General features: G+C 50.7%; 1 protein-coding gene across 1 annotated transcript in view; it reads left to right on the top strand.

The window, feature by feature from the left end:
- Positions 1-923: 923 nt before the first annotated feature.
- Positions 924-21284, top strand: part of LOC144673878 (integrin alpha-X-like) — a 117967-nt gene continuing 97606 nt past the window's right edge. The window contains exons 1-4 of the mRNA XM_078535515.1: positions 924-1006; positions 1940-2012; positions 8249-8356; positions 13763-13852. Coding sequence (XP_078391641.1) covers positions 969-1006; positions 1940-2012; positions 8249-8356; positions 13763-13852 — 309 coding nt within the window. The 5' untranslated portion in view covers positions 924-968. The remainder of the gene's footprint in view (positions 1007-1939; positions 2013-8248; positions 8357-13762; positions 13853-21284) is intronic.

Raw genomic sequence — 21284 nt, 5'->3', positions numbered from 1 at the left:
GCACGGGGTTAGATACAGAGTAAAGCTCCCTCTACACTGTCCCCATCAAAAACTCCCAGGGCTGGTACAGCACGGGGTTAGATACAGAGTAAAGCTCCCTCTACACTGTCCCCATCAAACACTCCCAGGGCTGGTACAGCACGGGGTTAGATACAGAGTAAAGCTCCCTCTACACTGTCCCCATCAAACACTCCCAGGACAGGTACAGCATGGGGTTAGATACAGAGTGAAGCTCCCTCTACACTGTCCCCATCAAACACTCCGAGGACAGGTACAGCACGGGGGTAGATACAGAGTAAATCTCCCTCTACACTGTTTCCATCAAACACTCCCAGGACAGGTACAGCACAGGGTTAGATGCAGAGTAAAACTCCCTCAACACTGTCCCCATCAAACACTCCCAGGACAGGTACAGCATGGGGTTAGATACAGAGTAAATCTCCCCCGACAGTGTCCCCATCAGACACTCCCAGGACAGGTACAGCACGAGGTTAGATACAGTGTAAAGCTCCCTCTACACTGTCCCCATCAAACACTCCCAGGACAGGTACAGCACGGGGTTGGATACAGAGTAAAGCTCCCTCTTCACTGTCCCCATCAAACACTCCCAGGGCAGGTACCGCACGGGGTTAGATACAGAGTAAAGCTCCCTCTACACTGTCCTCATCAAACACTCCCAGGACAGGTACAGCACGGGGTTAGATACAGAGTCAAGCTCCCTCTACACCGTCCCCATCAAACACTCCCAGGACAGGTACAGCACGGGGTTAGATACAGAGTAAAGATCACTCAAAATATATTCCCTCACCCTCTTCCGATATTAGGGGAGTGGGTTTGGGAGTGGAAAGGAACAGAACCCTCATATTACTCAGTAATCTTGTCTCTTCTCTCTCCCTCTCTCTCTCTCTCTCTCTCTCTGCAGCGAGAACTCTCTGCGAATTACAAATGAGAGTTCCTTTACGCGCAACATGATACTTTACTACGCAGTGAAGGTTGTGATCTCCGGGTGAGTGAGTGTCCAATGACGCGTGTTGTTTGGGGTTGGGGTGAGGGAAAAGGGAATCGAGGTGATGAGATCATTTTATTTGGCACCTGAGCAGGCGGTCTTCATCTCCGCCCTACCTTTATAGGTGTGTACCTCCATTTATACCACATCACACCCTCACCACCAATCTCATTCCTCAAAGAGCTAATTCATCCATTGACTGAGCTTCTGGGGATGGAGCTATAGGTGATTGTGGAGCATTTGATGTCTAGCCCCATTGTATAGAATCACACAGCAAGGAAGGTGGCCATTCTTCCCATTGTTTCTGTACTGGCTCTTTGCTCGAACTGTTCAATTAATCCCATCTTCCCCACTCTTTCATCACATCCCTATGAATTTTTCCCCTTCAAGTGTTTCTCCAATTCCCCTTTTCCAAGTTCCCAGTGAATGTGCTTCCACTGCCCTTTCAGGCAGCACCTTCCAGATCACAACAACTCTGTGTAAAGAGAAAAAGAAACCCTTATCTCCTGCTCTGCTTCTTCGATCTGTATCTCTCTGATTCCCATCCCGCCAGCCACTGGAAACAGTTTTTTCTTATTTACCCAATCCACGCCCTTCCGAATTTTGAATACTTCAATTCAATCTCCCTCTTAACCTTCTCTACTCGAAGGAGAACAATCACAGCTTCTCCAGTCTCTCTAGATTTCCTGTCCATTCCGCCTCCCCACCTCCCCCCACATTTGTGAATAGTTTCCTGCTGAATTGGTGCTGATGGTTGTCAGGTTCTGCCAGCTTGGGATATCCTCACAAAGGGAGGTGAGCTGGGATGGTGCTTGGGATTTGGGATTTCAGTAGTGAACTCCAGCCATCTGGACTCCGCTCCACGGGCTCTCCTGGTTCAAGCTTGGTCTCTCCAAAAGGCTCGGTGATGAGGCTCTCGCTTTCTCCCATTAGAATTGAATACACGCGACACGTTAACTTCGCAGCTGGACGGCAGGATGTACAGCTGGTCAAACACTCCTATCAGGTGAGGAGGTCTCATTGCAAATGCTGCCTGGCACTCGCTTTTCCTCTTGCTCCTTGCAGCCTCCAGATTAGGGCATTGCTGGTGCTTGGGCTTTCACTTTGGGCAAACATTGGCCCTTGGGCGTCCATTCTGGGCCAATGTTGGCCCCACAAGCCTCCATTTTGGGGCAGCTCTGGGCCTTTTCTTCCATTTTGGTTCAGCGTTACTCTTCAGATATTTATTTTGGGACAGTGTTGAGCCTCTGGCCTCTATTTTGGGACAGGGCCAAGCCTCAGGCCTCTCTGGAGGCAGGGAGCATGGTTGAGGTGTTAAATGAATATTTTGCATCAGAAGAGGAAACTCCATCACTAGAACGGTTCAAAATTGATAAGGAGGAGGTATTGGGTAAACTGTCAGTACTTAAAGTTAACAAGGCACTGGGACCGGATGAGATGAATCCAAGGATATCAAAAGAATTAAGAGAGGAAATTGCAGGGGCACTGACCGTAACCTTTCAGTCTTCCCTAGACTCAGGGGAGGTGCCAGAGGACTGGAGAATTGCAAACATTATGCCCTTGTTCAAAAAATGTTGTAAGGATAAGCCCAGCAATTACACACCAGTCAGTTTAACAGTGGTGGGGAAGCTTCTAGAAACAATTGTTTGGGAAATAATTAATAGTCACATGGAAAAATGTGGGTTGATAAGGAAGAGCCTGCACGGATTTCTAAAGGGGAAATCCTGTTTAACTAACTCGCTGGTGTGTTTTGTAGAGGCAAGAGGGTCGATGAGGGTAATGCTGTTGATGTGGTGTACATGGACTTCCTAAAGGCATTTGATAAAGTGTCACAGAACAGACTTGAGGAAAGTTATAGGTCATGGAATAAAAGGGGCAGTGGGAGCATGGATACAAACTTGGCTGAGTGATACGAAACAGCGAGTGATGGTCAATGGATATTTTTCGGGCTGCAGGAAGGTTTGTAGTGGAGTTCCCCACGGGTTGGTATTGGGACCCTTGCTTTTCCTGATACATATAAATGATCTAGATCTTGGTGAGCAGGGGACAATTTCAAAGTTAGTGGATGATACAAAGCTTGGAAGCATTGGAAACTGTGAGGAGGACAGTGTAGAACTTCAAAAAGACATAGACCAGTTGGTGGAGTGGGCAGATAGGTGGCAAATGAAGCTCAATGCGGAGAAGTGTGAGGTGATGCATTTTGGCAGGAAGAACATGGAGAGACAACATAACGTAAAGGATACAATTCATAAGGGGCTGCAGGAGCAGAGGGACCTGGGTGTATATGTGCCTAGCTCATTGAAGGTGGTAGGACAGGCGGAGAGAGCAGTTAATAAAGCATATAGTATCCTGGGCTTTACTAATAGGGGCATAGAGTACAAGAGCAAGGAGGTTATGTTGAGCTTATATAAGTGTGTGTGTCATGATAATAGTTGATTGTGGTAGCGGACTCCAGTATTAGATATTATACGATACTCTATACTAGCGATGGGGGCTCACCTGACCTGGGAGTTGAAGGTCAGATAGCACAGGCTGGAACCTGTCTTGATAGAGCTCAGTTACTGCAGGTATGTGTTATGGAAACTGTGTTATCAGTAAAGTTAGCTCAGCTACAATGTCAACGGCCTGTGTGCATCATTGAAACAAAAAACAAGACCTGGTGTCAGAAGTAAACTAAATGCAACAATGGAATTCCTGAAACCACTGAGAGAGTTCAGTTTGGAGGAAGACTGGAGGAGGTTAGAGCAGTGATTCGAGCCGTATCTCACAGCGACGGGCGGTGATAAAAAGACCCTCAGGTCCAGTCTTCCAGCTTTCTTCACGTAGCAGGGGAAGAAGCCCTAGAAGTCTATAACGCATTCACGTTTGAAAATGAGAAACTAAGTGACTTGAAAAGAAATCATGGAAAAATCCAAAGCCTACTGCAGCCCAAAGATAAACCTCACGTATGAAAAACATTGATTGTTTACATGCACGCAAGTCACTGACAACGTTAGTCAATACATAACTGAGCTGAGAAAATGAGCTAAATGATGTGAATTTGGATAGCTTGAAGAATCACTCATCCGAGATAGAATAATTTGCGGGATTGAAAATGACGCTCTGAGAGAATGGCTTTTGAGAGAAGTTGGTCTCACGTTGGAGAGAGTAATAAATATCTGCAGAGCAGCAGAGACAACAAAATGCCAGATTAAGGAGATAAGAGAGGATGATAAGCCGCATACTGTCAAGCAGTTAGATGCCATTAAACAGGAGAACAAATAGGCAGACTAAACGTCAAAAGAACAAAACTGCTATTAAAAGATTTCAATGCAGCCGATGTGGAACAGAGCATTTACCATGTAGTTGTCTAGCCTACACAAAGCAGTGTAAGAACAGCGATAAACTAAATCACTTCGCTAAGATGTGTAAATCGAAGAAAGTGCACATGATTGACACAGACACTGAAACTCAACTTACCTTTGGCGCAGTAACAACAGATTCCAAAGAAGACGAATGGAAGGTTGATTTTAAAATTGCCGACATGATGGTGAATTTCAAGCTTGACACAGGTACACAAGCGAATCTCATCCCCATAAGCCTGTGTCATAAGATAAGCAAGGAAAACCAGCTAACTAAAACAAAAGTGAAGCTGTCTACTCAGAGGTGAAAAATGTGCTGTAGAAGGCAAGTGCACACATAAAGTGAACGACAAAAAACAGCCTCAAGCACTTCCTTTCATAATGGTGAAAACTGATGCAAAACCCATTCTTGGAATCAAAGCTTGTGAAAGCCTGAAGCTGATCAAGAGAATAATGACTGTCACCACTGATGACGTCCTGAGTGAGTAGAAAGATGTGTCCAGGGGACTGGCTGCCTAAAAGGAAAACACACCAAGATTGACATAACTGTGACACCCAAAATACACCCACCCAGGAAAATACCAGTAATACTGAGAGAGTGACTGAAAGCAGAGTTGGACAGAATGGAGAAGCTTCACATCAAGAAAATTGAAGAACTGACAAATTGGGTTAATCCAATTGTAATTTTAGAAAATTCAGATGGGAATCTGCGAGTCTATGGATCTCAGAGACGTAAACCAGGCAGTACAAAGAGAGCATTACCAGCTGCCCACAGTAGAAGAGATCACGTGTAAAATAGCCAATGCTAAATTATTAAAATTAAAAAGCCCCTGAACTATGCACCAGCAAGAATCCAAAGATTACTAAGGCGTCTGCAAAAGTGCCAGGTCAGAGTTAAATACAAACTGGGCGTCCATACCTACCCATCACAGAGGAAGAGGATAAAGAAATTGAAGCACTGTTTCACTTGCTGACAATGAACTTACCTGTGACTGTAACCAAACTGGATAAGATCAGGGAAGCGACCAAGAGCGATACCACCCAGAGCAATCTGCAGCAGGTTGTGTAAACTGCCTGGCACACACACCGGAGCGGAGCCCCTGCTGCTGTATAAAAGAGTACTGGAACTTTCCGTGAGGAACTTCATGGAGCAGCAGGAATGCTTTTCAAGGGAGAAAAGATCATAATTGCTGCCAAACTGAGGAAAGAAATGCTTCAGCGCGTGCATGAAAGTCACCTTCACTGAGAAACATGCAGGAGAAGAGCTGAAGATGTAATGTATTGGCCTGGAATGGGAGCACTAGTCGGGGAAATGGTGAATGTGCGTGTGCAGTCTGCCAAAAGTAAAATAAATTCAAACAAACAGAACCACTTCAAGCACACAGTGTTCCAGAGAGGCCCTGGCAGAAAATTGGAGTGAACTTGTTCACATTTAACAACAGTGAGCACTGACTAGCAGTCGGTTATTACTGAAAGTTTTTTGAGTCTGTGTTGCTGAGGAATGATAGTAAGAGCATCACTGTAACCAATCATTGAAAATCAATGTTTGCTCACCATGACATACCTGGTCATCTCAGATAACAGTCCACAATTCTCCGGAACTGAGTTTCACAAATTTGCAGTTTTGCCACATTATGTCAAGTCCCAAATATCCACAATCTCGTGGAATGGTGGAACTGACCTTAAAACACCTGTTGAAGGAGGCAAAGGTGGATGGAAGAGACCCCTACCAGACTCTGCTGGATTTCAGGAACACTCCGTTAGAGAGCATTGGATCATCTCCAGCACAGCTCCAGATGGGGAGAAGAACTAAGCTTCCAGCTGTGTCCCAAGTGTTATTTCCACAGCCAGTGAGCTGTAACATACGGAGCCTGCTCTGAGACAGCAGAAAGAGAGCTACGATCGAGGTGCCGACCTCTGCCTGACCTGAACATGGGAGAGACAGTGAGGATTCAGCATGAAAAGATCTGGAATCCTGCTGTTGTGACAGGAATCACAGGGGAACCAAGGTCTTATATAGTGCAGGCTCCAAATGGACAACAGTACAGGAGAAACCAGAAACTCTTACGGAAAACAAATGAAATGCAGCCCTGCTCTGAAGCAGAAAGCGGAAGATCAAAAAGCAGAAAGCACCAGTGAAGCAGCAGATAACCAGACAAAGCCTTGGAAACTATCCAAGGGGTGATAGTGACACAGAGCTGGAGAAGGCCCCTTGTCCTTCAAAATCACCTCTGTCACCATTCACATCCAGTGGAAGAATTGTGAAAAAAACAGAGATACAGAGGTGAGTAAAATATAAAACAGACTGATCAAAACAGAGTGAGAAAGAATAGATAAGAGACTTTGTGTACTCGAGTTGGATAAAAGATTGTTTTTTAAAAAAGGGAATTTAATGATAATAGCAGATTGTGGTGGGGGACTCCATAATTTAGATACTATACAGCACTCTGCAATCAATAGGGAGTCACCTGACCTGGGGGTTGAAGGTCAGATAGCACAGGTTGTAACCTGTCTTGATAGAGTTCAGTTAGTGCAGATATGTGTCCATGTTAGGAAATGGATTATCAGTAAAGTTAACTCAGCCACAATGTCAACAGCCTGTGTGCATCATTGAAACAAAAAACAAGACATGGTGGAGGCAGGATCAATCGAGGCATTCAAGAGGGCATGAGATGATTATTTAAATAGAAACACTGTGCAGGGTTACGGGGGAAAGGCAGCGCAATGCCACAGAGTCATAATGATCATTTGGAGAGCTGGTGCAGACATGATGGGCCGAATGGCCTCCTTCTACACTGTAAAACATTTGTGATTCTTTGATTCTATCTTGGGACAGTGTTGCTCTTCAGGCCTCTATTTTGGGACAGTCTGAGACTCAGGCCTCTATTTTGGGACAGTCTGAGACTCAGGCCTCTATTTTGGGACAGTGCTGAGAATCAGGCCTCTATTTTGGGACAGTGCTGAGACTCAGGCCTCTATTTTGGGACAGTCTGAGACTCAGGCCTCTATTTTGAGACAGTGCTGAGACTCAGGCCTCTATTTTGGGACAGTGCTGAGAATTAGGCCTCTATTTTGGGACAGTCTGAGACTCAGGCCTCTATTTTGGGACAGTGCTGAGACTCAGGCCTCTATTTTGGGACAGTCTGAGACTCAGGCCTCTATTTTGGGACAGTGCTGAGAATCAGGCCTCTATTTTGGGACAGTGCTGAGACTCAGGCCTCTATTTTGGGACAGTCTGAGACTCAGGCCTCTATTTTGAGACAGTGCTGAGACTCAGGCCTCTATTTTGGGACAGTGCTGAGAATTAGGCCTCTATTTTGGGACAGTCTGAGACTCAGGCCTCTATTTTGGGACAGTGCTGAGACTCAGGCCTCTATTTTGAGACAGTGCTGAGACTCAGGCCTCTATTTTGGGACAGTCTGAGACTCAGGCCTCTATTTTGGGACAGTCTGAGACTCAGGCCTCTATTTTGGGACAGTGCTGAGACTCAGGCCTCTATTTTGGGACAGTGCTGAGACTCAGGCCTCTATTTTGAGACAGTGCTGAGACTCAGGCCTCTATTTTGGGACAGTGCTGAGAATCAGGCCTCTATTTTGGGACAGTCTGAGCCTCAGGCCTCTATTTTGGGACAGTGCTGAGACTCAGGCCTCTATTTTGGGACAGTGCTGAGACTTAGGCCTCTATTTTGAGACAGTGCTGAGACTCAGGCCTCTATTTTGGGACAGTCTGAGACTCAGGCCTCTATTTTGGGAGAGTGCTGAGAATCAGGCCCTTCTTTGAGGTTCCTTTCTCGATTCCTGCTGCTGCGAATGTTGACCAGCAGCTGAGTGGGAGGGAGCAGGGAGGCTGGGGACAGCTTTCCCGGTTTCCCTTTGACCCTGTTGTTTTGTGTTATTCGCAGGTGGAAAATCTGGGCAAGCGCTCACTCCCCTTGCAGGTGAGGTTCACTGTCCCGGGAAAGATTGGCACCAACACATTGTGGAACGTCACAGTGTCCGAGCGAAAACCGGTGAGTGTACGGGAAGTAGCATGAAATTGCTCTCCGCGGAGGTCACCACTGTCCAGCGGGGTCGGGGGGTCCCTACTGTCCAGCGGAGGTGGGGGGGGTGTCATTGCTCTCCGGGAAGGTCACTACTGTCCAGCAGGGGGGTCACTGCTCTCCGGGGAGGTCACTACTGTCCAGCGGGATCGGGGGGTCCCTACTGTCCGGTGGCGGGGGGAGGAGGGGGAGGGCTTCACTGTGCTCTGGGGTTGGGGGGGGTCACTGCTGTCCGGAGAGTCACTGCTGTCTGAGTGTAGGGGGTGAGTTGACCTCCCACTGACCTCTCTAAATTTCCAATCCTTTCCTAAGTATTTCGTTTTTTGGAGAATATGAGAAACCGGAGCAGCAGGAACCCAGTCGGACCCTCATGCCTGCTCTGCCTGTTTGTCTTCCATCGGGGCTCCGCTTTCCCATCTGATCCCTACATCCCTTCTTATCCTCCATGTTCCAGCCATCATTCTGGTGAATCTGCCCTGCACCATCTCCTGTTCCGATCTCTCCTTCCCAAGGTGCAGGGCCTACTGCTGAGCTACTGGCAGTGAGAGTTGACATTGACTGGCAGTGAGAGTTGACATTGACTGGCAGTGGGAGCTGACATTGACTGGCAGCGGGAGCTGACATTGACTGGCAGTGAGAGTGAGATTGACTGGCAATGGGAGTTGACATTGACTGGCAGTGGGAGTTGACATTGACTGGCAGTGAGAGTGAGATTGACTGGCAATGGGAGTTGACATTAACTGGCAGCGGGAGTTGACATTGACTGGCAGCGGGAGTTGACATTGACTGGCAATGAGAGTTGACATTGACTGGCAGTGGGAGCTGACATTGACTGGAAGTGGGAGTTGACATTGACTGGCAGTGAGAGTTGACATTGACCGGCAGTGAGAGTTGACAGTGACCGGCAGTGAGAGTTGACATTGACCGGCAGTGAGAGTTGACAGTGACTCGCAGTGGGAGTTGACATTGACTGGCAGTGGGAGTTGACATTGACTGGCAGTGGGAGTTGACAGTGACTGGCAGTGAGAGTTGACATTGACTGGCAGTGCGAGTTGACATTGACTGGCAGTGGGAGTTGACAGTGACTGGCAGTGTGAGTTGACATTGACTGGCAGTGAGAGTTGACATTGACTGGCAGTGAGAGTTGACATTGACTGGCAGTGCGAGTTGACATTGACTGGCAGCGGGAGTTGACATTGACTGGCAGCGGGAGTTGACATTGACTGGCAGCGGGAATTGACATTGACTGGCAGCGGGAGTTGACATTGACTGGCAGCGGGAGTTGACATTGACTGGCAGCGGGAGCTGACATTGACTGGCAGCGGGAGCTGACATTGACTGGCAGCGGGAGCTGACATTGACCGGCAGCGGGAGCTGACATTGACCGGCAGCGGGAGCTGACATTGACCGGCAGCGGGAGCTGACATTGACCGGCAGCGGGAGTTGACATTGACCGGCAGCGGGAGTTGACATTGACCGGCAGCGGGAGTTGACATTGACTGGCAGCGGGAGTTAACATTGACTGGCAGCGGGAGTGTCATTGACTGGCAGTGGGAGTTGACAATGACTGGCAGTGGGAGTTGACATTGACTGGCAGTGGGAGTTGACATTGACTGGCAGTGGGAGTTGACATTGACTGGCAGCGAGAGTTGACATTGACTGGCAGTGAGAGTTGACATTTTCTGGCAGTGGGAGTTGACACTGACTGGCAGTGAGAGTTGACAGTGACTGGCAGTGAGAGTTGACATTGACTGGCAGTGGGAGCTTAAATTGACTGGCAGTGGGAGTGTCATTGACTGGCAGTGAGAGTTGACATTGACTGGCAGTGAGAGTTGACATTGACTGGCAGTGAGAGTTGACATTGACTGGCAGGGTGTGTTGACATTGATTGGCAGTGGGAGTTGACATTGACTGGCAGCGGGAGTTGACATTGACTGGCAGCGGGAGTTGACATTGACTGGCAGCGGGAGTGTCATTGACTGGCAGTGGGAGTTGACAATGACTGGCAGGGTATGTTGACATTGATTGGCAGTGGGAGTTGACATTGACTGGCAGTGAGAGTTGACATTGACTGGCAGTGAGAGTTGACATTGACTGGCAGGGTGTGTTGACATTGATTGGCAGTGGGAGTTGACATTGACTGGCAGCGGGAGTTGACATTGACTGGCAGCGGGAGTTGACATTGACTGGCAGCGGGAGTGTCATTGACTGGCAGTGGGAGTTGACAATGACTGGCAGTGGGAGTTGACATTGACTGGCAGTGAGAGTTGACATTGACTGGTAGTGGGATTTGACATTGATTGGCAGTGGGAGTTGAATTTGACTGGCAGCGGGAGTGTCATTGACTGGCAGTGGGAGTTGACATTGACTGGCAGTGGGAGTTGACATTGACTGGCAGTGGGAGTTGACATTGACTGGCAGCGGGAGCTGATATTGACTGGCAGTGTCAGTTGACATTGACTGGCAGTGGGAGCTGACATTGACTGGCAGCGGGAGCTGACATTGACTGGCAGCGAGAGTTGACATTGACTGGCATCGGGAGTTGACATTGACTGGCAGCGGGTGTTGACATTGACTGGCAGTGGGAGTTGACATTGACTGGCAGCGGGAGCTGACAGTGACTGGCAGTGAGAGTTGACATTTTCTGGCAGTGGGAGTTGACACTGACTGGCAGCGGGAGTTGACATTGACTGGCAGCGGGAGTTGACATTGACTGGCAGCGGGGGTTGACATTGACTGGCAGCGGGAGTTGACATTGACTGGCAGCGGGAGTTGACATTGACTGGCAGCGGGAGTGTCATTGACTGGCAGTGGGAGTTGACAATGACTGGCAGTGGGAGTTGACATTGACTGGCAGTGAGAGTTGACATTGACTGGTAGTGGGATTTGACATTGATTGGCAGTGGGAGTTGAATTTGACTGGCAGCGGGAGTGTCATTGACTGGCAGTGGGAGTTGACATTGACTGGCAGTGAGAGTTGACATTTTCTGGCAGTGGGAGTTGACACTGACTGGCAGCGGGAGTTGACATTGACTGGCAGCGGGAGCTGACAGTGACTGGCAGTGAGAGTTGACATTGACTGGCAGCGGGAGTCGACAGTGACTGGCAGTGAGAGTTGACATTTTCTGGCCGTGGGAGTTGACACTGACTGGCAGCGGGAGTTGACATTGACTGGCAGCGGGAGCTGACAGTGACTGGCAGTGAGAGTTGACATTGACTGGCAGCGGGAGTTGACAGTGACTGGCAGTGAGAGTTGACATTGACTGGCAGTGGGAGCTTAAATTGACTGGCAGTGGGAGTTGACATTGACTGGCAGTGGGAGCTGACATTGACTGGCAGTGATAGTTGACAGTGACTGGCAGTGAGAGTTGACATTGACTGGCAGTGGGAGCTTAAATTGACTGGCAGTGGGAGTGTCATTGACTGGCAGTGGGAGTTGACATTGACTGGCAGTGGGAGCTGACATTGACTGGCAGTGAGAGTTGACAGTGACTGGCAGTGAGAGTTGACATTGACTGACAGTGGGAGCTTAAATTGACTGGCAGTGAGAGTGTCATTGACTGGCAGTGGGAGTTGACATTGACTGGCAGTGGGAGTTGACATTGACTGGCAATGGGAGTTGACATTGACTGGCAGCGGGAGTTGACATTGACTGGCAGCGGGAGTGTCATTGACTGGCAATGGGAGTTGACATTGACTGGCAGCGGGAGTTGACATTGACTGGCAGCGGGAGTGTCATTGACTGGCAGTGGGAGTTGACAATGATTGGCAGTGGGAGTTGACATTGACTGGCAGTGGGAGTTGACATTGACTGGCAGTGGGAGTTGACATTGACTGGCAGTGGGAGCTGACATTGACTGGCAGTGGGAGTTGACATTGACTGGCAGCGGGAGCTGACATTGACTGGCAGCGGGAGCTGACATTGACTGGCAGCAGGAGTTGACATTGACTGGCAGCAGGAGTTGACATTGACTGGCAGCGAGAGTTGACATTGACTGGCAGCGGGAGTTGACATTGACTGGCAGCGGGAGTTGACATTGACTGGCAGCGGGAGCTGACAGTGACTGGCAATGAGAGTTGACATTTTCTGGCAGTGGGAGTTGACACTGACTGGAAGTGGGAGTTGACATTGACTGGCAGCGGCAGCTGACATTGACTGTCAGTGAGAATTGACATTGACTGGCAGTGAGAATTGACATTGACTGGCAGTGGGAGCTGACATTGACTGGCAGCGGGAGTTGACATTGACTGGCAGTGAGAGTTGACATTGACTGGCAGTGGGAGTGTCATTGACTGGCAGTGGGAGTTGACATTGACTGGCAGTGGGAGTTGACATTGACTGGCAGTGGGAGTTGACATTGACTGGCAATGGGAGTTGACATTGACTGGCAGCGGGAGTTGACATTGACTGGCAGCGGGAGTGTCATTGACTGGCAATGGGAGTTGACATTGACTGGCAGCGGGAGTTGACATTGACTGGCAGCGGGAGTGTCATTGACTGGCAGTGGGAGTTGACAATGATTGGCAGTGGGAGTTGACATTGACTGGCAGTGGGAGTTGACATTGACTGGCAGTGGGAGTTGACATTGACTGGCAGTGGGAGCTGACATTGACTGGCAGTGGGAGTTGACATTGACTGGCAGCGGGAGCTGACATTGACTGGCAGCGGGAGCTGACATTGACTGGCAGCAGGAGTTGACATTGACTGGCAGCAGGAGTTGACATTGACTGGCAGCGAGAGTTGACATTGACTGGCAGCGGGAGTTGACATTGACTGGCAGCGGCAGCTGACATTGACTGTCAGTGAGAATTGACATTGACTGGCAGTGAGAATTGACATTGACTGGCAGTGGGAGCTGACATTGACTGGCAGCGGGAGTTGACATTGACTGGCAGTGAGAGTTGACATTGACTGGCAGTGGGAGCTGACATTGACTGGCAGTGGGAGCTGACATTGACTGGCAGTGGGAGTGTCATTGACTGGCAGCGGGAGTTGACATTGACTGGCAGCGGGAGTTGACATTGACTGGCAGCGGGAGTTGACATTGACTGGCAGTGGGAGTGTCATTTTCTGGCAGTGGGAGTTGACACTGACTGGCAGCGGGAGTTGACATTGTCTGGCAGCGGGAGTGTTTTTTTCTGGCAGTGGGAGTTGACACTGACTGGCAGCGGGAATTGACATTGACTGGCAGCGGGAGTGTCATTTTCTGGCAGTGGGAGTTGACACTGACTGGCAGCGGGAGTTGACATTGACTGGCAGTGAGAATTGACCGCCTCTATCTGAAGAGACTTTTGCTGCTTTGGGGGTGGGAGTTTGCTGCGTACAATAATGACATTAATTTGTGACCTTTTCTCCTTTGTGTTCGGCTTCACCAGGGTAACCGCTCATCCTGCCAGCTGTCTGCTAAGAGCTTGGCAAAGGTGCAGACAGAGGCACCGAGGGACCCACAGGACTACCTTATGTTGGTAATAATCACTCGAATACATGGAGTTCGAGATCATAGAAACATAAAATAACAATGCACCCAGGGGTGTCATTCAGCCCATCATGACTCTGCTGGAGCTTTGCTCGGGCTATCCAATTAATCCCAACCCTTCCCCCACCCCTCCTCAACTCTACCAGCACCTCCTGCTCTTTCCCCATCTCCCTGGGAATTTTTCCCCTTCAGGTATTTCTCCAGTTCCCCGATTGAGTGATCCTATTGAATCTGATTCCACCACCATTTCAGATCAGAAAAACTCACTGTGTAAAACCCATTCTCCTCATCTCCCCCTCTGATTCTTTTCCTGATCGTTTTAAATCCTTGTCCCTCTGGTTTCGACTGTCCTGCCGCTGGAAACAGTTTCTCCTTATTTACCCAGTCACAACTCCTTCAGGGTTTTAAACACCTCGATTAACCCCCACCCCCCTTCACCCCTCTGTTCGGAGGAGAACAATCTCAGCTTCTCCAGTCTGTCCTCACTAACTCAACTCCCTCATCCCTGGTCCCAACCTGGTAAATCTCCTCTACACCCTCTCCAAACCTTGACATCCTTCCCAAAGTGTGGAGACAGAATTGGATACAATCCTCCAGCTGATTTTAGAAAGGGTTCAGACTGACTCCCTGCTATTTGGACAGGATTACTGGGTGACTGAATCGCCTGTGCCCACTGGCGCTGGGCCTGTTTGGTGGCCTGAGTGGACAATATGGCGAGAAGGCCAAACATTGGTTTCACGATGCCATGAAAGGGTACGGGAAAAAGCAGGGCAATGGCACGAGGTAATAATGCTCATTCGGAGAGCTGGTGCAGTCCCGATGGGCTGAATGGCCTGTGATGTTAAAATGCTGCGATTCGGTGAAGCCAGTTTGCGATTCTCTGCTCAGCCCGTTGCTGGTGGGCTGGGTTTCCCACCATCGGATGTTGTAATACAGCAGCTCATCATTATAAGGCCAGCCCGCCAGATTCATTCCCCCTCCCCCTCGCCACTGGATCACCCCCCACCCCATCACGCCGACGTGTTTCACAACAGTATATAGAAGGTGCGCACTTGCCGGGCTGCACTTCAAAGGGAACTGGGAGGTGAGTGCATAGTAACGGGGACCAGCGCTACCGAGGGCTCCTTGTAGACTTCAAGGTTGAGGTGCGTTGAGGGGGCAAAGGCTACCCTGTCTCTGAGGCCACATTTGCCAGGGTGGTGGGGCGGCGGGGGTGGCTGGTGGTGTGTGGAGGGGCAAAGGTTATTTTTTATTCATTCACGGGATGTGGGCTTCGCTGGCTGGACCAGCATTTATTGCCCATCCCTAGTTGCCCTTGAGAAGGTGGTGGTGAGCTGCCTTCTTCAACCGCTGCAGTCCATGTGGTGTAGGTACACCCACAGTGCTGTTAGGGAGGGAGTTCCAGGATTTTGACCCAGCGACAGTGAAGGAACGGCGATATATTTCCAAGTCAGGATGATGAGTGACTTGGAGGGGAACTTCCAGGTGGTGGTGTTCCCATCTATCTGCTGCCCTTGTCCTTCTAGATGGTAGTGGTTGTGGGTTTGGAAGGTGATGTCGAAGGAGCCTTGGTGAATTCCTGCAGGGCATCTTGTAGATGGTACACACACTGCTGCTACTGTGCGTCGGTGGTGGAGGGAGTGAATGTTTGTGGATGGGGTGCTGATCAAGCAGCTGCTTTGTCCTGGATGGTGTTGAGCTTCTTGAGTGTTGTGGGAGCTGCACTCATCCAGGCAAGTGGAGTCAGGAGGCGAGTTACTCACCACAGGATTCCCAGCCTCTGACCGGCTCTTGTAGGCTGCCCTATGGTTGAGGCAACTTTGCTGGGGGGAGGGGGGTGTGCAAGGCTGTGGTTAAAGGTAGGGCACAAGCCCTTGCGGTGTGAGGGGTGTGGTGGGTGAGGGAAGCAGCCACACCTTAGGGAACAGCTTATATAAAGTGACCATTCAGACAGTTCAGACACAGCCACGTTGATATGCATGGAGCCGGGTCTCTAGCTTCACCTGCCCACTCAGTGACACAGAGGCATCAAAGCGTCACCAAGTGCTCCAGAGCTTTTCACCACTCGGGCACAGACTGAAAACGAATGAGTGTTTTAGTGGATGGCAGAGCAGTTGAATGACTGGGTATGTTGTACAATCTCCTTGTTAAAGCTGGCCATGAAGCAGTCACTGCTGGAGGTGCTCACAGCCCCTGGCAATGTCAGCACCCCGGTTTGGACTAGTCTCCCCCATGGTTCACACTAACAGTGCAGCCTTTGCAGTCTGGGTTTGGAGAATGCCTGTGCCTGAGCTGAGAACACAACATGCAGTCCAGTGGGAAAAGCTGCTGTCAATCGATCGGGTGGAGTGGGGCGGAGGTGGGTGGGGTTTTGGGCAGCCATGCAGCGCACTAAACTCTGGCCATCCAAGTGGTGACCACCTAAGGGGCCTTCAGACTTAACCAAGACAGGTTCTCAGTACACCCAAGCAAACCTATGTGTCTCTGTCTTTCATCCTGCAGGAGGAGTACATCAGGAGCATGGAGCCTGGTGAGCTAGCTGTATACCTCGTAGCTTACAGAGAGCGGAGACGATGGAGAAGAAAGCAATGGAGGTGGCTGGCTGTGTAAAGGAGCAGCACCCTCAGGAAGGAGGGGTGGCTGGTGCTCCTGCACAATCTGCCGGGGAGCCACAGTGAGCCAGCGCTGCTCAGCACTGAGCGAGACCCAGGGTCTACAGATAGAGCTGGTCATTCCTGCAGATGACCGAGAACAAGTGTCGCCAAAGACTGTGCATGTCCAGGGAACTGGTCAGTCACATCTACCAGGTGCTGCAGGATTTGGCACCACGGGGACATGGAGGGCATCCACGGCCAGTGGCTGTGAAAGTGATAGCGGTGCCCAGATTGTATACCAGTGGCTCCTTTTGGGGTTCCACTGGTGACCTCTGGGATATCGGAAGCCTCCACCCAAAAATGCATCCATGAGGTCACGGGTGCCATCTTTGCGAAGGCTACACAACTGTGTGCGTTTCACCCAGGACCAGGACAGCCAGGATGCAAGAGCGCTGGGATTTGCCCAGATCCTGTGTGTCCCACAGGTGCTGGGTGCCATCGACTGCACTCACACGGTGCTCAGATCTCTGAGGCAACAAACACTCAGCTACGTCAACCGCAAGGGCTTCCACTCACTGAACATGCAGCTGGGGGGTGACCTCTGCAAATACACCCGACAGGTCTGCGCACGATTTCCAGGGACTGTCCACAACTCCTACATTCTCAGTTTCTCTCAGATCCCTGAAGCCTTCCAGGGAGCACAGAGGCTGCAGGGTTGGCTCCTCAGGGACAAGGGCTACCCGCAGAGGCCATGGCTGATGACACCCGTGCGGCAGCCTCAGTCTGCAGCAGAGCGACGGTATAACAAAGCTCATGCTGCAGCTCACAGACCATCGGGACGCTGATCATGAGGGTCCAGTACCTGGACCGGTCTGGTGGAGCCCTGCAATACAGTCCACAGAGGGTCAACTGGTGGAGCCCTGCAATACAGTCCACAGAGGGTCAACTGGTGGAGCCCTGCAATACAGTCCACAGAGGGTCAACTGGTGGAGCCCTGCAATACAGTCCACAGAGGGTCAACTGGTGGAGCCCTGCAATACAGTCCACAGAGGGTCAACTGGTGGAGCCCTGCAATACAGACCACAGAGGGTGTCACGCATCATCGTCAACTGCTGCACCCTTACAACCTGGCGCTGCAACAGAGAGAGGAGCTGGCTGAAGAGGAGATGGAGGTCTCCTCCGATGAGAGGTATATTGAGGGTGAGGAGGTCCTCAAAGGTGGCGATGAGCCCCTTGTACTGTCCAGACGAGGCAGGTATGCTCAGGAGGCCCTCATAGCTGCTAGATTTGTGGAGGATGATGACGACATGTGAGGAGACACCATAGATCCTCACATTGCATCTGTGAGAATGCTCCTGTCATGGAGACACAGCGGAGGCCCTAATAGTCACTCGATTGCAGGAGGATGATAATGACATGTAGTGAGGACACTCCATAGACACAGACTCTCTGAATGTCTGACTCCTGTCTGGCCTAGGGCAGCTCGCTTGTGCGCTGTGATCAGGGTCATATCATAGAGATGCAGCCATGATACTTTAAAAGCATTTGATCCTTATTGTACTCGAAAGAGTTGCAATCTGTGACTGTTGATAACTCGAAAGAGTTTCAGCACCTGAGCCCTTCAGGACCACAGCATCACCAGTCACAGATGCTGGTGTGATGGGGGCCAGCCCCACCTTAAAGGTGCTGAGAGCACACAGAGAGAATGAGGGAACTCTGTGACGCCTGCCCACGACATTCTGGCAGCAATGACCAGCACCGTCGAAGTGCAGGCATCAGTAATGTGTCCAGGGAGCGTGAGGCCGGACCAGCACTGTGGTCTGAAGGCTGCACAGACACAGGGAAGAGACCCTGGACTGAGACACCTGCCTTTATCTTGTGCAGAAAGGTTTCACATCTGAGTGACACAAACACTGCTCATCAGAACAAGGAGCCACAGGCAGGGAGACATTCGCGGGAATTTATTTACAATAGTGAACATTATGTACACGTGATTAACACCCGTTACCCAGGCTGTGCAACTATGTCAGCTGTGGCTCAGTTCATAGCACCCTCGCCTTTGAATCAGAAGGTTGTGGGTTCATGTCCCACTCCCGGAAACCAAGAACTGTGAATGTACTCGAAAGGGTTACATGCGATCTGTTGATAACTCGAAAGAGTTACATCCTCTTAGCCTTCCTAACCCTGCTGCTGTGTTTTGGTGCTCCCCGGACATCCACAGTGGAGGTGGAGGCAGCTGCTGACTGCTACGCCCAGTCTGTGGGGACCTTGGCGGGCATCCTCTGGGGGGGCCGAGACTTGGAGGGCCCCGGCCTGCTTTCAGGGTCCTGCTGTGTGACAGTGGCCCCTCCCTGGCCTGTGGAGCTGGAGCTGCTGGGGTCACAGGAAGATTGGGTTCACCTGGACCCTCCTGGAGTCACCTGGGTTGGCGGCCCTGGGGACGGGGGTACAGCTTCTGATCCTCCTCCCTACGGGTGCCCGAGGGGCCCCTGGCTGACTCTGAGTGGAAGGGGTAGCTGGAGTGAGATCGAGCTGCCTAGCACCCCTCTCACGTACACACTGTTGGAGGCACCTATGGCATCAGCGATGGAGTTCAGCCCACACAGCAATGCAGGAGCGACATCCTGGACCAAGGTCTCCATGGTGCCCATCAGCCTGCTAGTGTTGACCTCGGGCATTGCAATGTCGGCGCTATCACCTCAGCCCGAAGGTGGACGGACTCCTCCATCCTGCCTCGCAATCTGAGGAGTGCAGTGGACATCCCTTCCTGATGTTCCTGAGTTTCCAGCTCCAGCAACTGGGACATGACCCAGTCCAGAGGCTCCTCACCTGACTCGGACTCAGCAAGTTTCTGGCCTCCAGCAGCTCCTCCGAGTGCCAGAGACCTGGGAAATCCCTGCTTCACCTGCTGTGGATCAGACAGTGTGCTGTACCCACCAGATTGTGATCCCGAGGCTACTCTAAAGCTCAGTCCCACCGAGGTGTGTGTCTCTGCGCTGGTGGAGGGTGTGGGTGGGCGCTGTGATGGGACTTCAGGGATGGTGCCTTCAGATTCCTCTTCAGGGGTTTCTTTGGAGCTTGGTTGGAGGCTCTGGGTCGTGGACTCTGTCGGCTGCTTCCCAGATGTGCCTGTGAAAGCAGGGAGAGAAACTGAGTGCGTGGCAGTGGCCTGTGAGAGAGGACACATCACTCACTGCCTGGTGTCTGATGGACCTTGTACTGCTGGACCCTCACTTGGTAGAGCAGCGCCGACCTCAGTGTGAGCACAGGACCGGTCCCGGACATCACCCTCCAGCTGGATGGCTCTGTTTTCAAACTCCGTGAGGACATCATTTCAGGAATTCCTCCATCAGTCTGTAAACTCTCCCTCTTGTTGTGTGTCAGCTTGCCCTGCATGGATAGAGATAGAGGGAGTGTAAGCAGGACGCCTGCCGGGCCAGATTAAAGTTATGCCTGGTCTGTGTGGGTGGTGAGTGGTCCAGCCTTCCCATGGACGGGATGAGGACAATGACGGTGAGTGTGAGAGAGTGAATGGTGATGTCCCTTGCACTGGCAGTGAGTGAGGGCCCTGTGGGTGTGTGATGGGTTTGTGAGTGTGAGAGTTGGCAGTGATGAGAAGAGTGACTCAGTCTGGCGGAATGGAGGAGATCATTCACCCTCTTGCAGCCCTCTTTTGCAGGGCATTGGTGCTGAGCAGCACTGCCACGGCCTCCTAAGCCGGATTAGTGAGGTTGCTGTCCGTCCTGCAGCCAGTGTGGGGGTACAGGACATTACAGCCACCTCCAATACGTCCAAAAGGTGTTCGAGGGCCGCGTCACTGAACCTGGGGGCTGCAGGCTTTTGGCCTTTCGGGACCATGCTGTGTTCCGTGCGGCAGTTCTGGGATAAAAGCACTGAGAGGTGTACATGCGGCTACACTTTAAATGTGGCAGCTGGCTTCGGGAAGCAGAGAGGTGATGGTGTGGTGGGCAAATAAGAGCCCACGCACCATGGAAATGGCTTGTTTTCCGGGAATGCATGATTATTGCAGTGGGTTTGGGACGATCCATCGTTTTAAATGCCTGCTACCACACTTAGTGCAATCCTGGGATGATTCTGCCCTGGGAATAAATCTACAGATTGCACCATTTTAACAACCTCCTCAACTTCTCCTGTCACCTTCAATGGTTTCTGTAGCTACACGGCCAGCTCTTTGTCCCTGCATCGCCGTTAGAATTGTACCGGTTTGTTTCTATTGCCTCTCCTCATTCCCTGCACCAAAATGGATCATTTCATACTTTATGTTAAATTTCAATCACCAAGTCTCTGCCCATTTCCCCAGTTTTTCTGCATCCCCCTGAATTCCCTTACTGTCCCCTCATTACTTGTTACATTTCGGAGATTTGTGTCATTGGAAAACTTCAAAATTATTTCTGACTTACACAAGTCCAAGTCATTCTAATATATATATCGAAAAGAGCAGTGGTCCTAATAGTTATCCCTGGGCACACCACTGGATCGATCCTCCACTATGAACAACTAATCACTGCCACTCATTTCTTGCTGTCCCTGAAATGATTCTGTACCTGTGCCGCCTCTGTCTCTTTAATCCCTTCCAACTTCATTTTTACCAACATGTCGATTCTGTGGCATTTTGTCAAACACCTTCAGAAATTTCACTTGTGTCTCTGATGCCGTGGACAACCAACCCATTTCGCCTCAGGAAACAGTCATTATAACCCCCAAGGCCTAATCTGTGGGTAACTGGCAATTTTAACTCCCGCGGGTAACACTGCGGTAATTTTAACTCCCGCGGGTAACACTGCGGTAATTTTAACTCCCGCGGGT

The sequence above is a fragment of the Cetorhinus maximus genome, unplaced genomic scaffold (genome assembly GCF_964194155.1).
Source record: "Cetorhinus maximus unplaced genomic scaffold, sCetMax3.hap1.1 HAP1_SCAFFOLD_504, whole genome shotgun sequence".
Classification (NCBI taxonomy): Eukaryota; Metazoa; Chordata; class Chondrichthyes; order Lamniformes; family Cetorhinidae; genus Cetorhinus; species Cetorhinus maximus.
The sequence above is the reverse complement of the archived record's forward strand: the minus strand, read 5'-3'. Positions and strand labels throughout refer to the sequence as shown.